Source organism: Populus alba, chromosome 12 (assembly GCF_005239225.2).
Source record: "Populus alba chromosome 12, ASM523922v2, whole genome shotgun sequence".
In the NCBI taxonomy this organism is placed as follows: domain Eukaryota; kingdom Viridiplantae; phylum Streptophyta; class Magnoliopsida; order Malpighiales; family Salicaceae; genus Populus; species Populus alba.
In genome coordinates this window covers 6,669,698-6,686,738 of record NC_133295.1, presented here as the reverse complement: position 1 = coordinate 6,686,738, position 17,041 = coordinate 6,669,698, and the positions used below count along the sequence as shown (strand labels likewise).

The window sequence follows — 17,041 nt, the reverse complement described above, 5'->3', positions numbered from 1 at the left end:
TTAGCCTTCTTTTTATCTTCTTAATTTCAGTAGTTAAACTAATCAATCAATCCCTTGATTTATGTGATAGACTTGCATTTAAGATGAATATTTACAATAAATTAAAGGTATCTTATACTATTAGATATGTTATTATAAAACATGCTCTAACTAAGGAGTTATTGATACTTTAAGTGCAAAACAATGATATAAAACCTTGATAAAAATGCACTTTTAAGTACTAATCAATATGTAGCTTAATTATAGATGGTGGTAGTTGCATTAATGGAACTAATACTGAAGTGATAAAAAATTAAAATGGTTGAATAATGGTGGTGAAGTGAAAGTTAATAAGCAGGTTTTGGTTGCCTTTTCTATTGGTAAATATTATGATGAGGTGTAGGTGCTATATGATATTGTGCCAATACAAGTTAGTCATTTGTTGTTTGGTAAATCATAACAATATGATATACGAGTTATGCATGATGGAGTGACAAATAAATACTCCTTTGAGATGAATGGAAGACCTGTAACTCTTGTATATTTGACACCTAAGCAAATATATGAGGAGCAACTGAAAATTAATAAAGAGAATATAGTTGAAAAGGGAGCTTGTATATCAAGGGGACTTTCTTTGCTAACAAGGCTCTTCTTGATTTTGTTGATAATGATGTTATTCTTCGGTTTGATACTGATTTATTGATGTTAGAAGATGTTTTCCATGATACAGATTCGATGAATCTTTTTAAAGAAAGAGAGGATGATACAAATCAATAGAGGTTTGGGTTTGGTCTTAAAATATCTGCTGACTAGTTTTGCAAGATTAGGGATATCACTCAAATTGTACATCAAAAAGAGATGAAATTTTACAAGAATATACTAGACACATGAAAATAAATCTTGGTAAATGTTCAGTTCAAATGGAGTTCGGAAACATATTATTTCAAATGGTCGAAGTTGCTAGATAAATCTTGTCAAATTTGTCAGACTAGACATTTGTGTACTGTTTAGGATATCTAGAGATGCAAGTGAAATTTTTTTGTGATTGAAGTTGGGCTGGAAACTAGACATCTCAAGCTTTTCAACCATATATGGTAGGCTCAGTAATTCATTTAGATGAGAGAGAACAAAGTGTTTTGATGTTGGAACTGAAAATATGCAAGAATGGGAAAAAAATTAGAGATTCGAGCTACATAGAGAAATTTTAACATGAAGACTTTTTTTTATTATCATATTTTATTTAATTATAATTTATTTTTAAATAATTATTTTTAATTTGGATTTGTTCTAGCCCATTAGACTTTGTTTAGGAGTTTATTTCATTATTGGACTTATATTAGTTAATTACTAGTTTAGACTTATTAGCTTGCAACCCAAAAAAGGGTCCATTTGAGTTAATTAGATGAGACTACATTATGTTTTTTGAGGTGCAAATTTCAGCATCAAGTTGGAGAATAAACGTGAGTTTTCTTTTTGTTTGTTTGTAGCAAAACAACATTTCTTTACAAGGACAAAGATCGTACACTAACTCATCGAAGATTAACTGGCTTTATGACGTCATTCACATATTTAGGTTTCTTATGTACAAGGTTATTTCTAGATCTAAGTCTTTTTCTAATACATTTGGTTTTTAGGTACAAGGTTACTTTTAGGTCAAGGTTCTATTAAACTTGATTTCTGGCTTTCCTGGTTGTTATCTATTTTGTTGGAGGTTGCTTCATCACGTAATCAAGAGGTTTGTATAATTTGAGCATTTTAATGATGAGTGACCATTTGGAAACTTACATTGGAATATTATATATCAAGTTTAATTGTTTAAAATCATCAATTTTAAAAGTAATCATGAGCTTCCTCCACAAAATGAAACAAAAAAAAGGTTCATTAATTTAATGGTAGTTTTTACTTCGAAACTATTGAGGTTGCCTTATATTAAAGCTAATATTATAAATTTAGTATATTCTTGAACTATCATTTTTTCGACTAATATTCAGCTTGTTTGATATCACCATCTAATCTCATGGATCAAATTTTGATAATTGACCAAACCCTTCAAAATTTTTTGGTATTTTAAGCTTTCTTTCTTCTTCTTTTTTTTTTTTTTTTATGAAAATGAATACAATTCAATATACTTTCAAAAAATAATTGTAAAAGTTTTTAAGTTCAAATGTTATTTTAATTTTCAGAACACTAGATATTCAAAAATTGCAAGAATATAAAGTTAGATACAACTAGATAATTGTCTATGCTATGTTGCAAATCAAATCAAAAAAAAAAATTGCGACATAAAAAAAATATTAAGTTGTTGTTAATGCGTTTTTAGCATAAATTTTTTTTAACTATATAAGGACTGATCTAATGTAATCCAGTTAACTTATCAGGTCCACATACAACCTAAACGACTAATAAAAATATATTTTGACTAAAAAAAAAAAATTCAAGATGACATCTTTTTAAAAAATTATTAAAACGACAACATATTAGATCGACTCAGATCAACTTAGGTTAACTTGTCACACTTGTTACCTAGGTCATGAGACCCTCACAATTCTATAAAAAGCAAATAATCTCTTTTATTAAATTTAATTCTCAATCAATCAAATGTTGAATAATAAAATTGAAAATAAAATTCAAATAAAAAAATAAGCCGAGTCAACCCAAGTCAGCCTACTAAACCTAGATCATGAGACCTATATAACTCAACAAAAACACAAATCGAAACAAATTTTAAAGCTCAATTCCCAATCAACTCAATATTGAAAAATAAAATTGGAAAAAAATATATATAAAAAGGACACAAAAAACCACCTGAGTCAACCAACCAAACATGTGACTTCAATCATAAAATATTGATAACCCTATAGAAACCAGATAAAAAATATTTTGAAGCCCAATTCTCAATCATCCTGATATTTGAATGATTAAATTGAAAAATATATAAAAAAGGATAAAAAAAATTACTCAGGTCAACTTACCAAACCTGAGATAAATGCATAGAAAACAAATAAAAATTTTAAAAATTTGAATTCTCAATCAAACCAATATTGAAGGATGAAATTGAAAAATAATTAATTAAAAAATAAAATACCCGAGTCAATCTAGATAACCCGCAAAACTTGCGACCTAGATTATGAAATCATGATAACATCATAGAAAGTAAATTAAAATATAGTTATGAAGTCCAATTTCTGATCAATTTAATGCTAAATGATAAAATTAAAAAAAATAAAATTTTTTTTTCCCAAATTAATTTTGCTAACTCTCAAAGCTCATGAAGCTAGTCTTGAGACTAAGATAACTATATAAAAAAATAAATTAAAATACATTATGAGATTTAATATAAGCAAATATAATATTAAAAGATAAAATATAAAAATTATTTAAAATTTTAGAAAAAGAGTAAAAAATTATAAGGGTAAAAATAAAAAGAGCATAGTTATTTTAATATACATGCAAAAGTTTTTAAAATAGGATAATTAATAATTCTTTATCTTCTTGGACGGGCCTTAAAAAATGATATGAATTTGTATACGAGCATGATGATTACTAAATGTGTAACACCTGACTGACATTACAATATGGTAATTTAAGAACCAAGTTAAAATTACTTCGATACGTTCATATTATTTTCCAAGGACTCACCACGCCCACAACAAAATTTAAAAGCATTGTATCTTATTTTCCATTTTGACAACTTATTGAATTTTTAATTTTAATAAAATAAAATAAAAACTTGTAGACTTCAAAATTATTTTATTAATAATGAGGTTTGCGTAAACTTGTTAACTTGTATCTGTTATTAATTTCACTCAGTAAAATCTCAATCACATTAATTAATTTTCTTTTTTTGAGGAATCTTGACTAATCAAACAGTGAAATACGTGTTAATCTAATGATGAAACCGAGCAATGAAATAAAAAAGTAAGTTAGACGGAGGGCAACAAAAGGCATGAAAGTTAAAACATAAAACAACACGAGGGAGGATCGTTCAAATAAAACTTTGAATCAGTTCGGTATTGTAGTAGTTGCTGTGGTTGTAATTTGAAAAAAATTATTTTATAAAAATTATTTTTAGTTGATATTAGTTTGAAAAAAATAGGTATTTGACAAAATTATGGTTGAAATTGAGATTGAAGAAAAAGTAGTTTAATATATTTGGTTAAAAATGCATTTAAAATTGAGGTTATAAAATAATTTTAAAAAAATATATTAATATTGATGATTTTTAATTTAAATATTGTGGATTTAACTATTGCTATTATATCATAAAATAAATCATACTTTATATAAAATATTTTTTATTATTCCATGAAACCATCTACAATTTCATTACATACGAAATACATTCGACAAGGACTACAGTTTTCCATAATTTTTTTAGCATGTAACAAAATTAGATAAAATATTATCAGGTATAAAATTTACTCTAAACTAATTTTTTTTTAAATATTAAAAAAATTAACACACTAAAAAAAAAAAAAGTTCATACAGTGCAAGTGAACATGCAAGAGAATTGCACTGTTCACTATTTTTTAAGTGAACAGTGCAAGAAAAGCAAGGAATCATTGATTTTCTTTAATTGCGTTTCCAACACAAAAAACAAGTGGGACCCATAAACAATAAATTACTTTTTTCCTTAACCAAACGCCTACAAATTGTGTTTTAATTAAAATGCAGCCATAATTGCGTAAACAAACGGGCTCTTTAAGAATACGAGGAAGATTGGATGAATATAAACATTAATTATCCTTACATATTTATCTCTATTTAGGTCTGTTTGTTTTTACATTTCAAAAAACATTTTGAAATTTTTTTGTTTTGGGTAGATTTCGGGTTTTGAAGCGGTTTGTTGACTTTTTTGGTGGTCATAAATTCATTTAATAAAGTCTCTAGAATGTTTTTTAGATGTTTTGAGTAATAAAGGATTGAAAATGAGATTTTGAGTGAATAAAACAAAAGATCCTATTTTTTTTGCCACTATAATGGCCAGAATTATGGGTTGAGAAGATGATGCGTCGTCTGTTGACACAGGCAATATGTCATTTTCTCTTATATACTTGGGGTGGATGATATGTTGTCTGCTCCAATAATTTGTTTTTTAAAATAAAAGCCTGCATGCGGGCCATTGCTTTATTAGGCCAGACTTACCAAGCTCGACAATGCTTGACGTGATTTTTTTTTTAATTTTTTTTTTAAATAATGCATTATTTATGTATATTTTTTGAAATAAATGTTGTGATTATATTTTAATTAGATTGTGATTATTTTTAAATGATATTAGATGTATTTATTTTTTAGAAATGTAGATATGATTCATCTGTGATTTTTTCATAATTTTATATAGATTAAATTTGTTTTTTTTTTTAATAATGATTTTTTAGAATATTTTTCATATGTGTAGTCTTGCATTTTTTTTCCCTTCTAATTATTGTTCAATAAATTTTATGTGTGTCTCGGTTTTTATTACAATTTTTTTTATGTTCTTATATTACAAATTTATTTGATAAAGGAATTCATTAAATATAAAATAGGTAAATTATCTGTATTGCAATGTTAGATATCTCGATCTTTATTTTTTGCCTGGTTTTCACATTTCATTTTTGTTTATTGTTGGTGATTCTTTTTCATTACTTTATATAATGATTATTGGGTTATTTAATTAGATGCATGTACAAGTTTTTTTGATTTATATCTAAGTGTTGTTTTTAGTGTAAAAAAAATGTTGAATTTTGTATATTCAATTTTTTTTTTTATGTTTTGATATTTAAAATTTGATGCTTATTTTTATGATTTTTTTCTTTTTTTTCTTGAATCTTTTATGAAATTTTAATTGTTTTTAGTTTCACTATTCAATCTAAGTTTATAGTATATTGTTCTTTATTTTTTTGTTTTTTTTGTCTTTGTTTTTTTGATTTTTGTCATTTTGTTTGTGTTTTTATTCCTTTTAATTTAACTCTCAAATTTAAAATTTTCTGTTGCCTTTTGATTTATTTTTTATTTTAATTTTAATATTCATTATTTTTATTGTATTTTTTTTTATTTTGGATTTTTTGTGTTTTGTTTTATTTTAACCCTCAAGATTTTTTCATACATAGTATTTTTGGTTTTATAACCTGGATTATGGTTTAAAAAATTAACAATAATTGAATTTTTTATCTTATTTTTTTATATACATATATTTTTTATTTTTTCTATGAAATTATTTTATTCTCATTTAAGTTTTATTTTTTATTAACAAATAGCATTATTTAGATGTTTTTGGAATATTGTAAAGATATATTTCTATAATACTAGTAATTGTTTTTTTTTTTTTGTATTGAATCATTGTATATTTTACATTGTTTGATGTTGATATTTTATTTTTTTAATAATATTATTAAATTAACAAAATTTATCACATTTATTCCAATTAATTATATGAATATCATATATATTTTTAAATATTTTTTATATCGAAACAAAGGTCAACCCGCGCGCGACTACCGAACATAATATTTTTCTGAATAAAATTAACCTCGACAACACTTCCTCATCTTCTCTTCTTTACGAGGCCGCGTCAGTTAAAAAAAAACAGAGGGTTTATGGAAGAAGTTTGCCGCTTTTAGGGCTTTTGCAGGACAGTCTTCAATTTCTAAACTCCCCTCCCTCCCCCCTCTCTCTCTATCGATTTTATCTTCCTAAATCATCAAACTCTAAAAATGATTAGAGGCGGTAGAAGCTACGTGTTGTCACCACCAGCCTTCTCCAACGACGCCAAACGACTCCTCGTTTGCACTGCCAACACCGTCACCATCTTCAGCACCGCCACCGGCTTACCGGTTACCTACTTCCTCTGTTTTTTTTTTTTTAAATTTTTTCAATTAGTCACTTTTTTCGATTAATTGACTATCATAGTTTCCCCCTTTTGTTTTGTAGGTATTGTCGCTTGACGGCCATACGGCGCTTGTTACGGCGGTGATAGTAGTGCCGGCGTCAACTCCAGCAAGTAAGATACTATGCTATTGTTGGACGGCGTCACTTGACGGGACTATTCGTTATTGGGATTTTTCAGTGCCAGAGTTAATTAAGATAATTAATGTTAATTTGCCGATTATCTCCATGGTAACTATAGCCAATTTTATGATGATTTTGTTAATAAAAATAAATTTATTTTTAAACGTGCAATGATTGTTGTTTATATTTTTAACAATCTTCAGGTCATTCCATCTTTATTAAGTCAGACAGCTGAGACCAATGACAAATCTCCTAAAACTTTTGCTTATTTGTCTGTCGAAAACACCAAAGAACCAGAAAAGGAGTCTGGCAAGGTCTTGCGTGGTCAAATTAAAAAGTGTAACTTAACAAATTCTCGTATGGCTGGTGGAATGACATTATCAGAGGTAAAAGAATTTCAATTTGTATTTGTTATTAATACTTTTTGTGTAGTCACTTCTTCATGATTTGAAATAAGTAGTTAGCTTTAGCCCTTATGGTTAATTTTAGTGACAATCAATTGAAATCTTAAAGAAATGGAGAGTTGTATTATATTGTGGTTACCTTTAATACAGACGAAGCAACCAGAGATTATAACTGTTAGCTCCTCGGGAAAATATTTTGGTATCCAATTTAAGCGCAAGCTTCGAATATGGAAAGTTCCGATTGCAGAGTCTGAACGTGCTGTGGTTAAGAAGATCACGCTACATCATACAAAGAATATGAATGTTCTTGCATTCCACCCGACTCAGAGAATTGTTGCTGCAGGGGATGTGACTGGAAGAATTTTGATTTGGAGGGGATTTGGGGATAGAACATTTGCTGATGGTGATGGATTAGTGAGTAGAAAGTTGACGAATAACGAGGAAGAAAGACCTGGAGTGAGGGGCAATGATGATGCTGATTCATGCACCACATGGCATTGGCATTCTGCTGAAGTAAATGTTCTGTTTTTCTCTTCTGATGGAGCTTATTTGTATTCAGGTAAAGAAGCTGTAATATGAATGGATGCTTTGATTTGTTAGTTTATGCTTCCATGTGGCCTGACACTAGGTTAGACTTAAATGAGAAAAATGGGAAGACGACCTATCACATGCTTTTGGAGTTGGTTAAAGTAACTTAAGATATATGAGTAAACCAGGGTGATTGGATATGTTTTTGAGATAATTACATGGTCCTTGAATTAGTGGCATGGCTTATTTTATTAAATGCTTTTGCAGATTGGAAACTTATCTCCCAGTAGATGTATTCCGATCATGCAATTCATTTATCAAATAAACTGTCCTGGCTTTAAGCAATTACTTCAAAGGTGTTTAAGATCCAAACTTACCACTCACATCAGTTGACAATTGGCTCAGAATATCTTTTTATTGTCATGGTGTTTTCCTGAAGACTGCTGCTCCATTCATGTGCAGAGTTGTTCTGTTCATGACACATGCTTTTGTTTACATTTAGGTGGAAAGGAAGGAGTTCTTGTGGTTTGGCAACTAGACACAGGAAGGAAGAAATTTTTACCACGAATTGGATCTCCACTCTTATGGTTTACAGATTCTCCAGATCCTTCACTTTCCTCTGTAAGTGGAATATATTTCCTGGAAAATTTAATTCTAATTTAGAAATGAATCTGTCTTTACCAATTTTACTAAAGCAAGTATCTTTAGATATCTTGTGCAGATAATCAAATTCATCTACTCAAAATGCCTTCGATGGAAATTCTGAAGTCCATCTCAGGGATCAAGGTTAGTTTTCATCAATATATTTGCATTTTGTGAACCTTGTAAGATTATCTATTTCTGCTTGGCCATTTAATTGTTTGATTGATAAATTCAGCTGATTGAAATGATAATTCAATGAGTAGGAAATTTTATATTCTTCTACAAGCCAGATAATCTTTCCATGATATTTCAACTGATTCAAAATGATAATCCAATTAGTTACAAACTTGTTGGAATTGACCCTGTTGATCCTTTTCTTTGCAAGTTCTATTTAGGCCAAATTTTCACCTCCATAATGTTCTGTCTTGACCAAAATGTCTATGACATGTTATATTATATCATTTACCACTTCATTTCACATCATCTCATCATTTCCATCTACTTCTTCTGTTTATTGCTCATACTACTTCAATTCTGTTCCCTTCACCAGTGCATCTTTGTCTATATTGACTTTTGAACAGGTGTCACCTTTATTTCGTTTTGGATTCACTCTTTCAAATTGTATACTGTGTTTGTATGAGTCCATCTTAATTGTTATGCCAGCCATGCTTGGCATTTGGGACTTCTTTACTGTTCTGCTCTTCCCATCACCAAAGGAATGGCCAGTGTATTCATGAATTTATGGAAGTGAGAAGAGCATAGCGAGATATAGAGAGAGTCCAGTGGGGATTTTCAATTTCTTAAGCATATTGTGAAGGTTGAATCCCTCTAAGCAGAGAGCCATGCGTAGCACTAAAAAATTCTAAACACCAGGAAAATTACACAATACTAACCTTAAACTATGTGGTGAGTGTTAGCAAGTCAGGTACCATTCTTTTATTAGGAAATCAAACTTAAATGCTGTGAAAGCCACCTTCTTTGAGTCTTGTACTCAATCATGGCAGCTGGTGCATCACTTGAGGGGTGTCCATAATGAAATCCTTGGTTAACATGTTTAGCCTTCAAGTTATAGAACTGCCTTGCTTAGTTGTGAGTATTAAAAAAAATGTTACTGTCAGGTGTAAATCACTCCATCTCATGTCCTGAGCTGTAAAGATTTGCGTGCAGCGCCGTGACAATTCATTGGCATGTTTGCTTGTGAGGAAAATTCCCATCTAATTTTTATTGGCCTGGTATCTATGACTTGGGTTTGCAATGAGTCAGACTTTAACAGCTTCATCAAATTTTTGTTTCAACCTTCCAGGTTTAGCTTTTTGCAGGTGTGTCTGGATAGTATGGCCTACTGTTCATATACCTTCATATTTTCCAGGACTGATTCTTAAGTGAACAAAGTACTCTTGAATACTACTTTAGTGCTTTTTTATATGGAAACCAGTTCTCATCTGTTGAAACAATGGTATCATATTTTTCAGCTTCCTTGCTCATTTCCAGAGATGTGCAATGGCTTACAAAGTGGGATTGCCTTTGACTGTAATGCTGGATTAGTTGCTTTGCGTACAGAAAACTATTGCATCCAATTATACAGCCTATTTGATGACCGGGGAATTTCTGAGGTAACTAGTTTTCTTTTAGATGAAAAGAATGTATTACTTGGAGTAAGTGAATGTCCAAGATGAATTTGAGCTTTGAAGAATAAGAATGATTTTCTTTTGATGTTGATTTATTCTTTACTAGTTTAGTAAAGCCTATTTGAGTTTCATTTAGCTTATGGTCTTGTTTTCTCAGTCATTTCACCTAACAGGTTGTTTTCACTACCAGTATTCTATGCTTAAGTAAATGAGGGACCATTGTGTTTCCCTAGGAAATGTTTTTCAATTTACTGTGTAAGAGTGTTGATTGCATGCATTATTAGGCTTATAGAGTAGTTCTTTTTTCTTTTTTGGTTTCTTCCTGTGGGTGGGGTTTTGGTGGAGGCGGTTTGTTCAGTGCTGGATTTTTCTTGTAATTGGTTTTGTATTCAAGCAATGTAACCACTTCACCTTTGCCTTTTATTTTGTAAATCAATCCATTTTTACAACATCTGTCTGCTTGATAAGATTTGTAATTTTCAATTTGGCAATATCGGGCTTTCTGGGTATGTTAATTTCGCATAATGTGCTAGACCATTTTGATGTGCACCTTCTGTGCTTTAGGTACTGGGGTATAAATATTTCATTAGAAACTTATTGACTATAAAATGCATCGAAGTGAAATTTGAATTTCTATTCCCCTCAGGTTGTTGTTTGTGAGAGAAACCATCAACCAGGCGATGAAGTCACGGTAATTAAATTGCTTTTTTGTAATTTTTCCTATTCAACTACATTGATGATTATCTGTATTTTTACCATCTTTTTTTCACTAATTTGATTCTGTTACATTTACTAGTAATTCCTGAATCTTTGAATATGTTGGTTACAGGTAGTGGTGACATTAGCTGTTCTCTCCTTAGATGGCTCAATGATGAGCACTGCTGAAGTGAAGCTTCCTGAGGAGGGTTTGGGAGGATTAGTTTGTCTTAAGTTTTGGGCACTGGGATCACAAAACAAGGAGTTCAGTTTGTCTACCATTGTTTATGAGCCCCACAGGTTTGACCCTCGACTTAATTTGTTTGGACTAATGAAAATGAGATATAAGCAATTTTTGGGTAGTGCCACTCATTCTGACCCCCGTGTCACTGATTTGTTTTCAATTTTTATGATTTGGGATCAAAGAGAGAGGGAAGTCCATTGTAAGCATCACATGTAAAGTTCATACTGTCTAGTGAGCTATGTTCCTGGGCTCATTATTTGTTTATTTAGCATCTCTCAATGTGCGTGCTTTTGCATGTTTTCATTGAATTGGAATGTGCGGATATAAATATGCTTCCTTTAAGAACAAGATTGGGGATCATGTTTTTCCTTGTTTTATAGGGATGCAGGCATTTCAGCTATTGCTTTTCATCCTACCCGCCCTATGGCCGTCAGTTCTTCTTATGGTGGGGACTTCAAGGTAAAAGTGGAACAGAAAAACATTTAATTTTTAGTACTCTGTTTCTCTTGACTTCACATAACCTTTTGGATGCTTCAGGTTTGGGTTTGCAACAATGGGATTCAGGAGATGGATAAACCACTCCCAAATTCTGGATGGACTTGCCATGCTGTTGGCTCATATAAGTATGATCCTGGTTTAGTGATACTATAATTCTTGCTGGATTCAATTTGTGGGATTTTAAAGAAATATTTTGCTGGTGAAAATGGAAGTACTGTAAAAAACTTAATAACATTTAGTCCTAAATATTTCAATTGGCTTTTCTATGTCTAATCTTTGTTCATTTTAATCTAAATTTTCAACACCAAAAGTGATACCCAAATTTCCCTTGCTCGCCTCTTTTTTCTTCCCCTTCTAAATAATAGAACTTTGTTCATTGGATACGTGTACTTGTGGTCATTTAAACTCTCAAATTTGGAGTCATTTAGATAATTTATAATTCTACTTGCAGAAAAAAACCAATGACAGCTGCCACATTTTCTTCCGATGGTTCTGTTCTTGCTGTTGCAGCTGAAACTGTTATCACACTTTGGGATGCAGACAAGAATATTCTAGTGGCTGTGATTGGGGAGACTCTGATGGTGATTTTTTGAGATCCTGACATACATTCTCTCTAGTACACACGCCACACACGCCACACACACACACACCAAGACTATGGAAATAACGGATATTGCTGGTCACCAAACCTTCGTTCTTGATCCAGAACGTAACCCTCGTTTCCTCTTAAGTTTATGTTGTGGTACTTATCTATGCGAAGGATAAAACTGTGGGGCTGTGCAGGATTAGGTCCTTTGTTTTAATGGTTCTGTTTCCTTTTGGAATTTTTGATGCTTTAGGGTCCAGCTATGACTTTGTCATTGATTTACTTAAAGTAACAAATAATGAACATGTCGATGCTGTTCAAGGTTTCTCAATGGAAATAAATTTGGAGCAAGAGAGCTTTGTTACTTGTGTTCAACTGCTTAGCAATGTTTAATAGCTGAAATATTAATTAGTAGCCCAGTGGAAGCAAACAAAGCAAAAAGAGGCTGTAAGAACAAATGCTTTAGTCAGGGAATCTTTAGGTTACATGATGTATCTTTTTAGCATGGCTTCTGCATTCATGAATCTCTCCTCTCTTGCTGTGGTGCTATTTTTAATTATTTTTCCTGGAACTGCTTACAGCCTGTTGTGAACCTCGCATTTGCTGGAACGTCAGAGTATCTTGTTTCTGCGTCTTGGGGTTCAAAACCACAGCTATCCATTTGGAGTATGTCAAAGCTGTCTGTATCTTGGTCATACATGCTTCATGTAGAAGGTGAAAAGTCATCTCTTCTCTTGAACAGATTTTTGGGCTTTGCTTGTTTGTGAGTTTCCTGGAATCTTGCTCATCTTGTGATTGACATGCAGAAATTCTGCCTTTTTTCGGGATAAATAAATAAAATTGGAGTTTAGTTTTGTCCTGATATGATTTCTCTCCTTTCCTTTTCTTTATGATGTTTTTAAATGTCAAAGAGATCCTTCAAGTTATTGTATTATATGGTTTCATGGAAAGATGAAATGGCTGACCTTTAATGTTGAGAAAGCTCAGTTGGCTTTTGAAGTTTGAGGATTGATATATGCAGAAAACTGAGTGTAAAGTTCTGATATTTACTGGAAATAACTTAGGAATGCATTTATGCCTTGCAACTTTTGAGTATGAACAAAATTAACATAATCAACTGGATACAAGTATGACTCTGATCTGACTATTGGATGAAAAGTATCATAATCCATCTTTTGTATTTTAGTCAGGGGTATTGCTAACCATGCTTGAATATAAATAAAACATAAACAGGCTGACCTGTCTATTTTAAGAGGGAAGTTCTGTATGATTGAACTTAGCTCAATAGTTATGATCCTCAGCTGCAACATCAATAATGTAAAATGAAATTTAAGATTTTACCTTAAAAGCTACCCTTTCATTTCAGAACATGGAATATTCTGATGTGTAGCATGGTTCATTTCTTAAAAACAATATTGTAAAAATCAAGCATGCAGCGCATCCTGATGAGGAAGTGTTTTATGCATTTGTTTCTCCCGTGTTGGAGGTCCACAAAATTTGTTGCATACTGATTTGTTGCTTGGTTTCTATGTCCGAATAAGTATATTCAAACCTTTTTTTTTTATTTGAAGAACCAGGAAATGAAAATTTAAGGCTAAAATAACTGATCTAGTGGCGTTTCTTGCTTTGGCTTTTGGTTACGATACAGTCTCCACAGCTTCAAACAGGCCATAATATCATTTTTCTTTAAATGATGCTTGAATTGCTCAAATATGATGCCCGCTTCTTCTTAACATTCATGCTTCAAACTGCTAAATTGTTGCCAACGAGTATTTCAAAACCATTTCTATTTGAGGAACCATGATGTGAAAACTAAAGGCTACAATAATTGATTCTTTCTGTGTTTCTCGCTTTGGCTAGTGCTAGGATATAAAGTTACCACAGCTTCAAACAAGCCCACAAGTGTTGTTTTCAATGTTGCTGCAATGCTAAAAAGCAATGCCTGCTTCCTGGAACTCTTTCTTCTGTGCTTTTCATTGCATAAATCTTTAAAATTGCAATGCCCCAGCCTGCCAAATTTTATTTTTGCCTGTGCTATCTGCTACTGTCATTATAATTATTATTTCTTGTAGTGTCTGTTATTGTTTTCTTGAGTAATTCGAATGAACTTTTTTCCTTGTTTGCAACTGTTAATAAAGCGATGAAACATTGTCATAATCATGTGTTTGTTAACATGTTGTATGTCTTGTGCAGCTATTGCTAGTGCAGCAGACATGTCATTCTTTGCTGCTCTTGCACTTCTTCCTGAATCATCTAAATGCAATGAAACATCAATAAAAGGAAGAGATGGTGTAATCTTATTATTCAATGCATCTGATCCTGTTCCTATTTTTACCTGGTCAGTGAAAAAGGTAAAGATAAGATCTGTCCCAGTCCTAGCCATGTGTGTGGCTCAATATAATTGACCTATCATCTCAACAGGGTATCGGTCTCTGTCCCGACCATATGTGTGGCTGACTCCAACTAACTAGTGCCTTCATAGTACCTTTACATCAAGGCAGTATATTTGAAACCAATACTCATGACCTTATTAGACTTGTGTTTATTGTTAATGTTTGTTGTGAAAAAAATTTCTTGGTAGCATAATCTATTGATTTGTTTTATTAAAACCCTTTCAGTAAATTTGCTTAATCTGTTTCAAAATGTGAGGTTTTCTTATCAAGTCTTCCACAAAATCATTTGTATAGCCACAATTTCTATCTATAAAATTATTACAAGATATTCTTATAGCAATGAAGTTAGGACTTTTGGTATCTTGTGTTTTTTATTAGTTATATAGTAAAATCTAGTTACATGTGTGTTGTGGTGTCCCTGAAAAATGTGATGGTATGCATTTTCCAAGAGTATTAAAACAGTTCTTCTGATGGAAAATGATATTGGTGCTGTAATTATCCTCAAATGCTTGTGGGATGATCATCAAATTTAAATGGAAAAGCCATGTATGGAACCAGGTGATGTGGATTTTGCTCACCACATATCTAGAGTCCTGTTATTTAACTGAAGCTTTGATGATAGCTAGAGAAATAAATATTGTAGCGATTCCCTTATGAATCTAGCAGAAAATGTGTAGTGTGGTTTAATACTCAACGATGTTAAAATTCTGAAGTTGCAACAGCAGTTCTTCTCATCTTGTGCCCTTGAAGTTTCAAGTACTTTGGATTAGTAAATAAAGAACAAAGAAAAGAAAGAAGTTGCTATTTATTTTTTGGACACAATAAAATGAAATAATACCTAAAGTTTTTGTATCTTCTGGGTGCACTTGACCAGAATGGTTTGGTATTCTGATTCTTCTTTTTGGTACAGGCCAAGGGAGGGGCTCTTGCCTTTATTCAAGCAAATCAGTTTGCTATAGATGAAAATGAACTAGATGGGAAACCACATCAGTCATTGCTTGCATATATAAATGGTGATCATGAGTATTTACTATTTGACCCACAAGGTAAAGAAGCAAAGGAACAGAGCACAATTCGGCAAGAGGGTCTCGGTGACCTTGAAGAAGCAGGTGGGTTCCCTTAACAAGATCATCCATTATTTTTCTTTTAATTAATTAAAGTGGCACATGCCAGTACATTAAAATTCCATTTTTATCACAAAAAAATCTCATTTTAAAAAAATAAAGTTAAATCACTTTGTCATAGAACTTTAAATTTAATTTACTTTTTGGTTAATTCAATTATTTTTGAGTGATAATTTTTATATCCCATAACCACCCCAACTTTATTTGTTTGGGATTGAGGCTTAGTTGTTGTAGAGTTGCTGACAATATTGAAAAGTTCAAACATATTAGGAAAACTAAAAGGTTCTTAGGTGAATCAAAAGTTTTAAAAATTCATGCTTTTGCTTATTGTCAAGGCATATGTTTGTCCATATTCATTTAGTTTCTGGTAGATAAGTTTCTGGTTATAATTTATAAGGAAACTATAGCATTTCTTCTTCTCATTATTATTTTGCCCTTTCTTTTTAACAACAGCCAACTTTTATAATCTATAGTTCCTGTTCTCATTATTATTTAACCCTTCTTGACAGCTTTCAATCTTTTTGATCTATTTATTGTAACATTCATGTGCGTTTTGCTCCTACTAAATTTTACCGAGCAATACAAATTAAACTGCTTTCATCTTTTTTTATGCAGGGAAATTTGGGTATGCGTCTATCTATGGGGAGCTCCCACAGTTTGACCCAAAGAGGAAACAGGCTTCATGGGTCCTATCTGCACCATTGGAGAGGCCTTGGGAGACTGTATTTAGTGGATCATCACATAATCTTCCACCCCTAACTAAATTATGTTCAGTATTTTTGGAGTCTTTGTTGGAAAAGAGGACTGTCAATGTTGATTGACATCCAGTGTAGATGTTGGGTCCGCATGCTGTTCATGCATAAATCTGATTGATGATTGTAGACGGTTGAAGAGGATCAGTCCTGTTTCTTGTCCATGCAAAAAGACAGGGAAGCTTTGAAGTTGTGCTGACATTATGTGGAGGACCCCTGGGAAAAATGGTTGAATTGAATGCTTCATACCGCTTCAGCATTGATGAAATGTTACTGCTTCAGATGGAGAGCCTGGTATTTGGCTTCGGAAATTTTGGTAGGAATCATGTGTGAACGTTTTCATATTATTAAGGTAATATCTTGTGGCCTCAATAGGGAAAAGGTTAATTCGCAGACAGTTATTTCTCTCTATCTCCCGTTTTTATGGTTGCTCGTGTAGAAGAGGTGTTCTTACATGCAGAGAGCTAGGCTTAGATGACATTGTAACATTTCTCTGGTAGAAAACAATGGCCATATTGATGATGATTTTATGGATTGCAATTTTACGAAACAAGATTATCAGGATTGTGTTTTGAAC

General features: G+C 31.7%; 1 protein-coding gene across 1 annotated transcript; it reads left to right on the top strand.

Annotated features, from left to right (window-relative positions):
- The first annotated feature begins 6,487 nt into the window (after window positions 1–6,487).
- LOC118049044 (uncharacterized) lies at window positions 6,488–17,041 on the top strand. Its single transcript, XM_035058898.2, has 16 exons — window positions 6,488–6,794; window positions 6,892–7,077; window positions 7,173–7,355; window positions 7,524–7,932; window positions 8,404–8,522; window positions 8,610–8,687; window positions 10,016–10,156; window positions 10,818–10,862; window positions 11,001–11,167; window positions 11,492–11,570; window positions 11,649–11,734; window positions 12,061–12,190; window positions 12,777–12,909; window positions 14,389–14,546; window positions 15,499–15,697; window positions 16,328–17,041. The coding sequence occupies exons 1-16, from the start codon at window positions 6,675–6,677 to the stop codon at window positions 16,531–16,533; spliced, it is 2,439 nt and encodes an 812-aa protein (XP_034914789.1). The 5' UTR covers window positions 6,488–6,674; the 3' UTR covers window positions 16,534–17,041.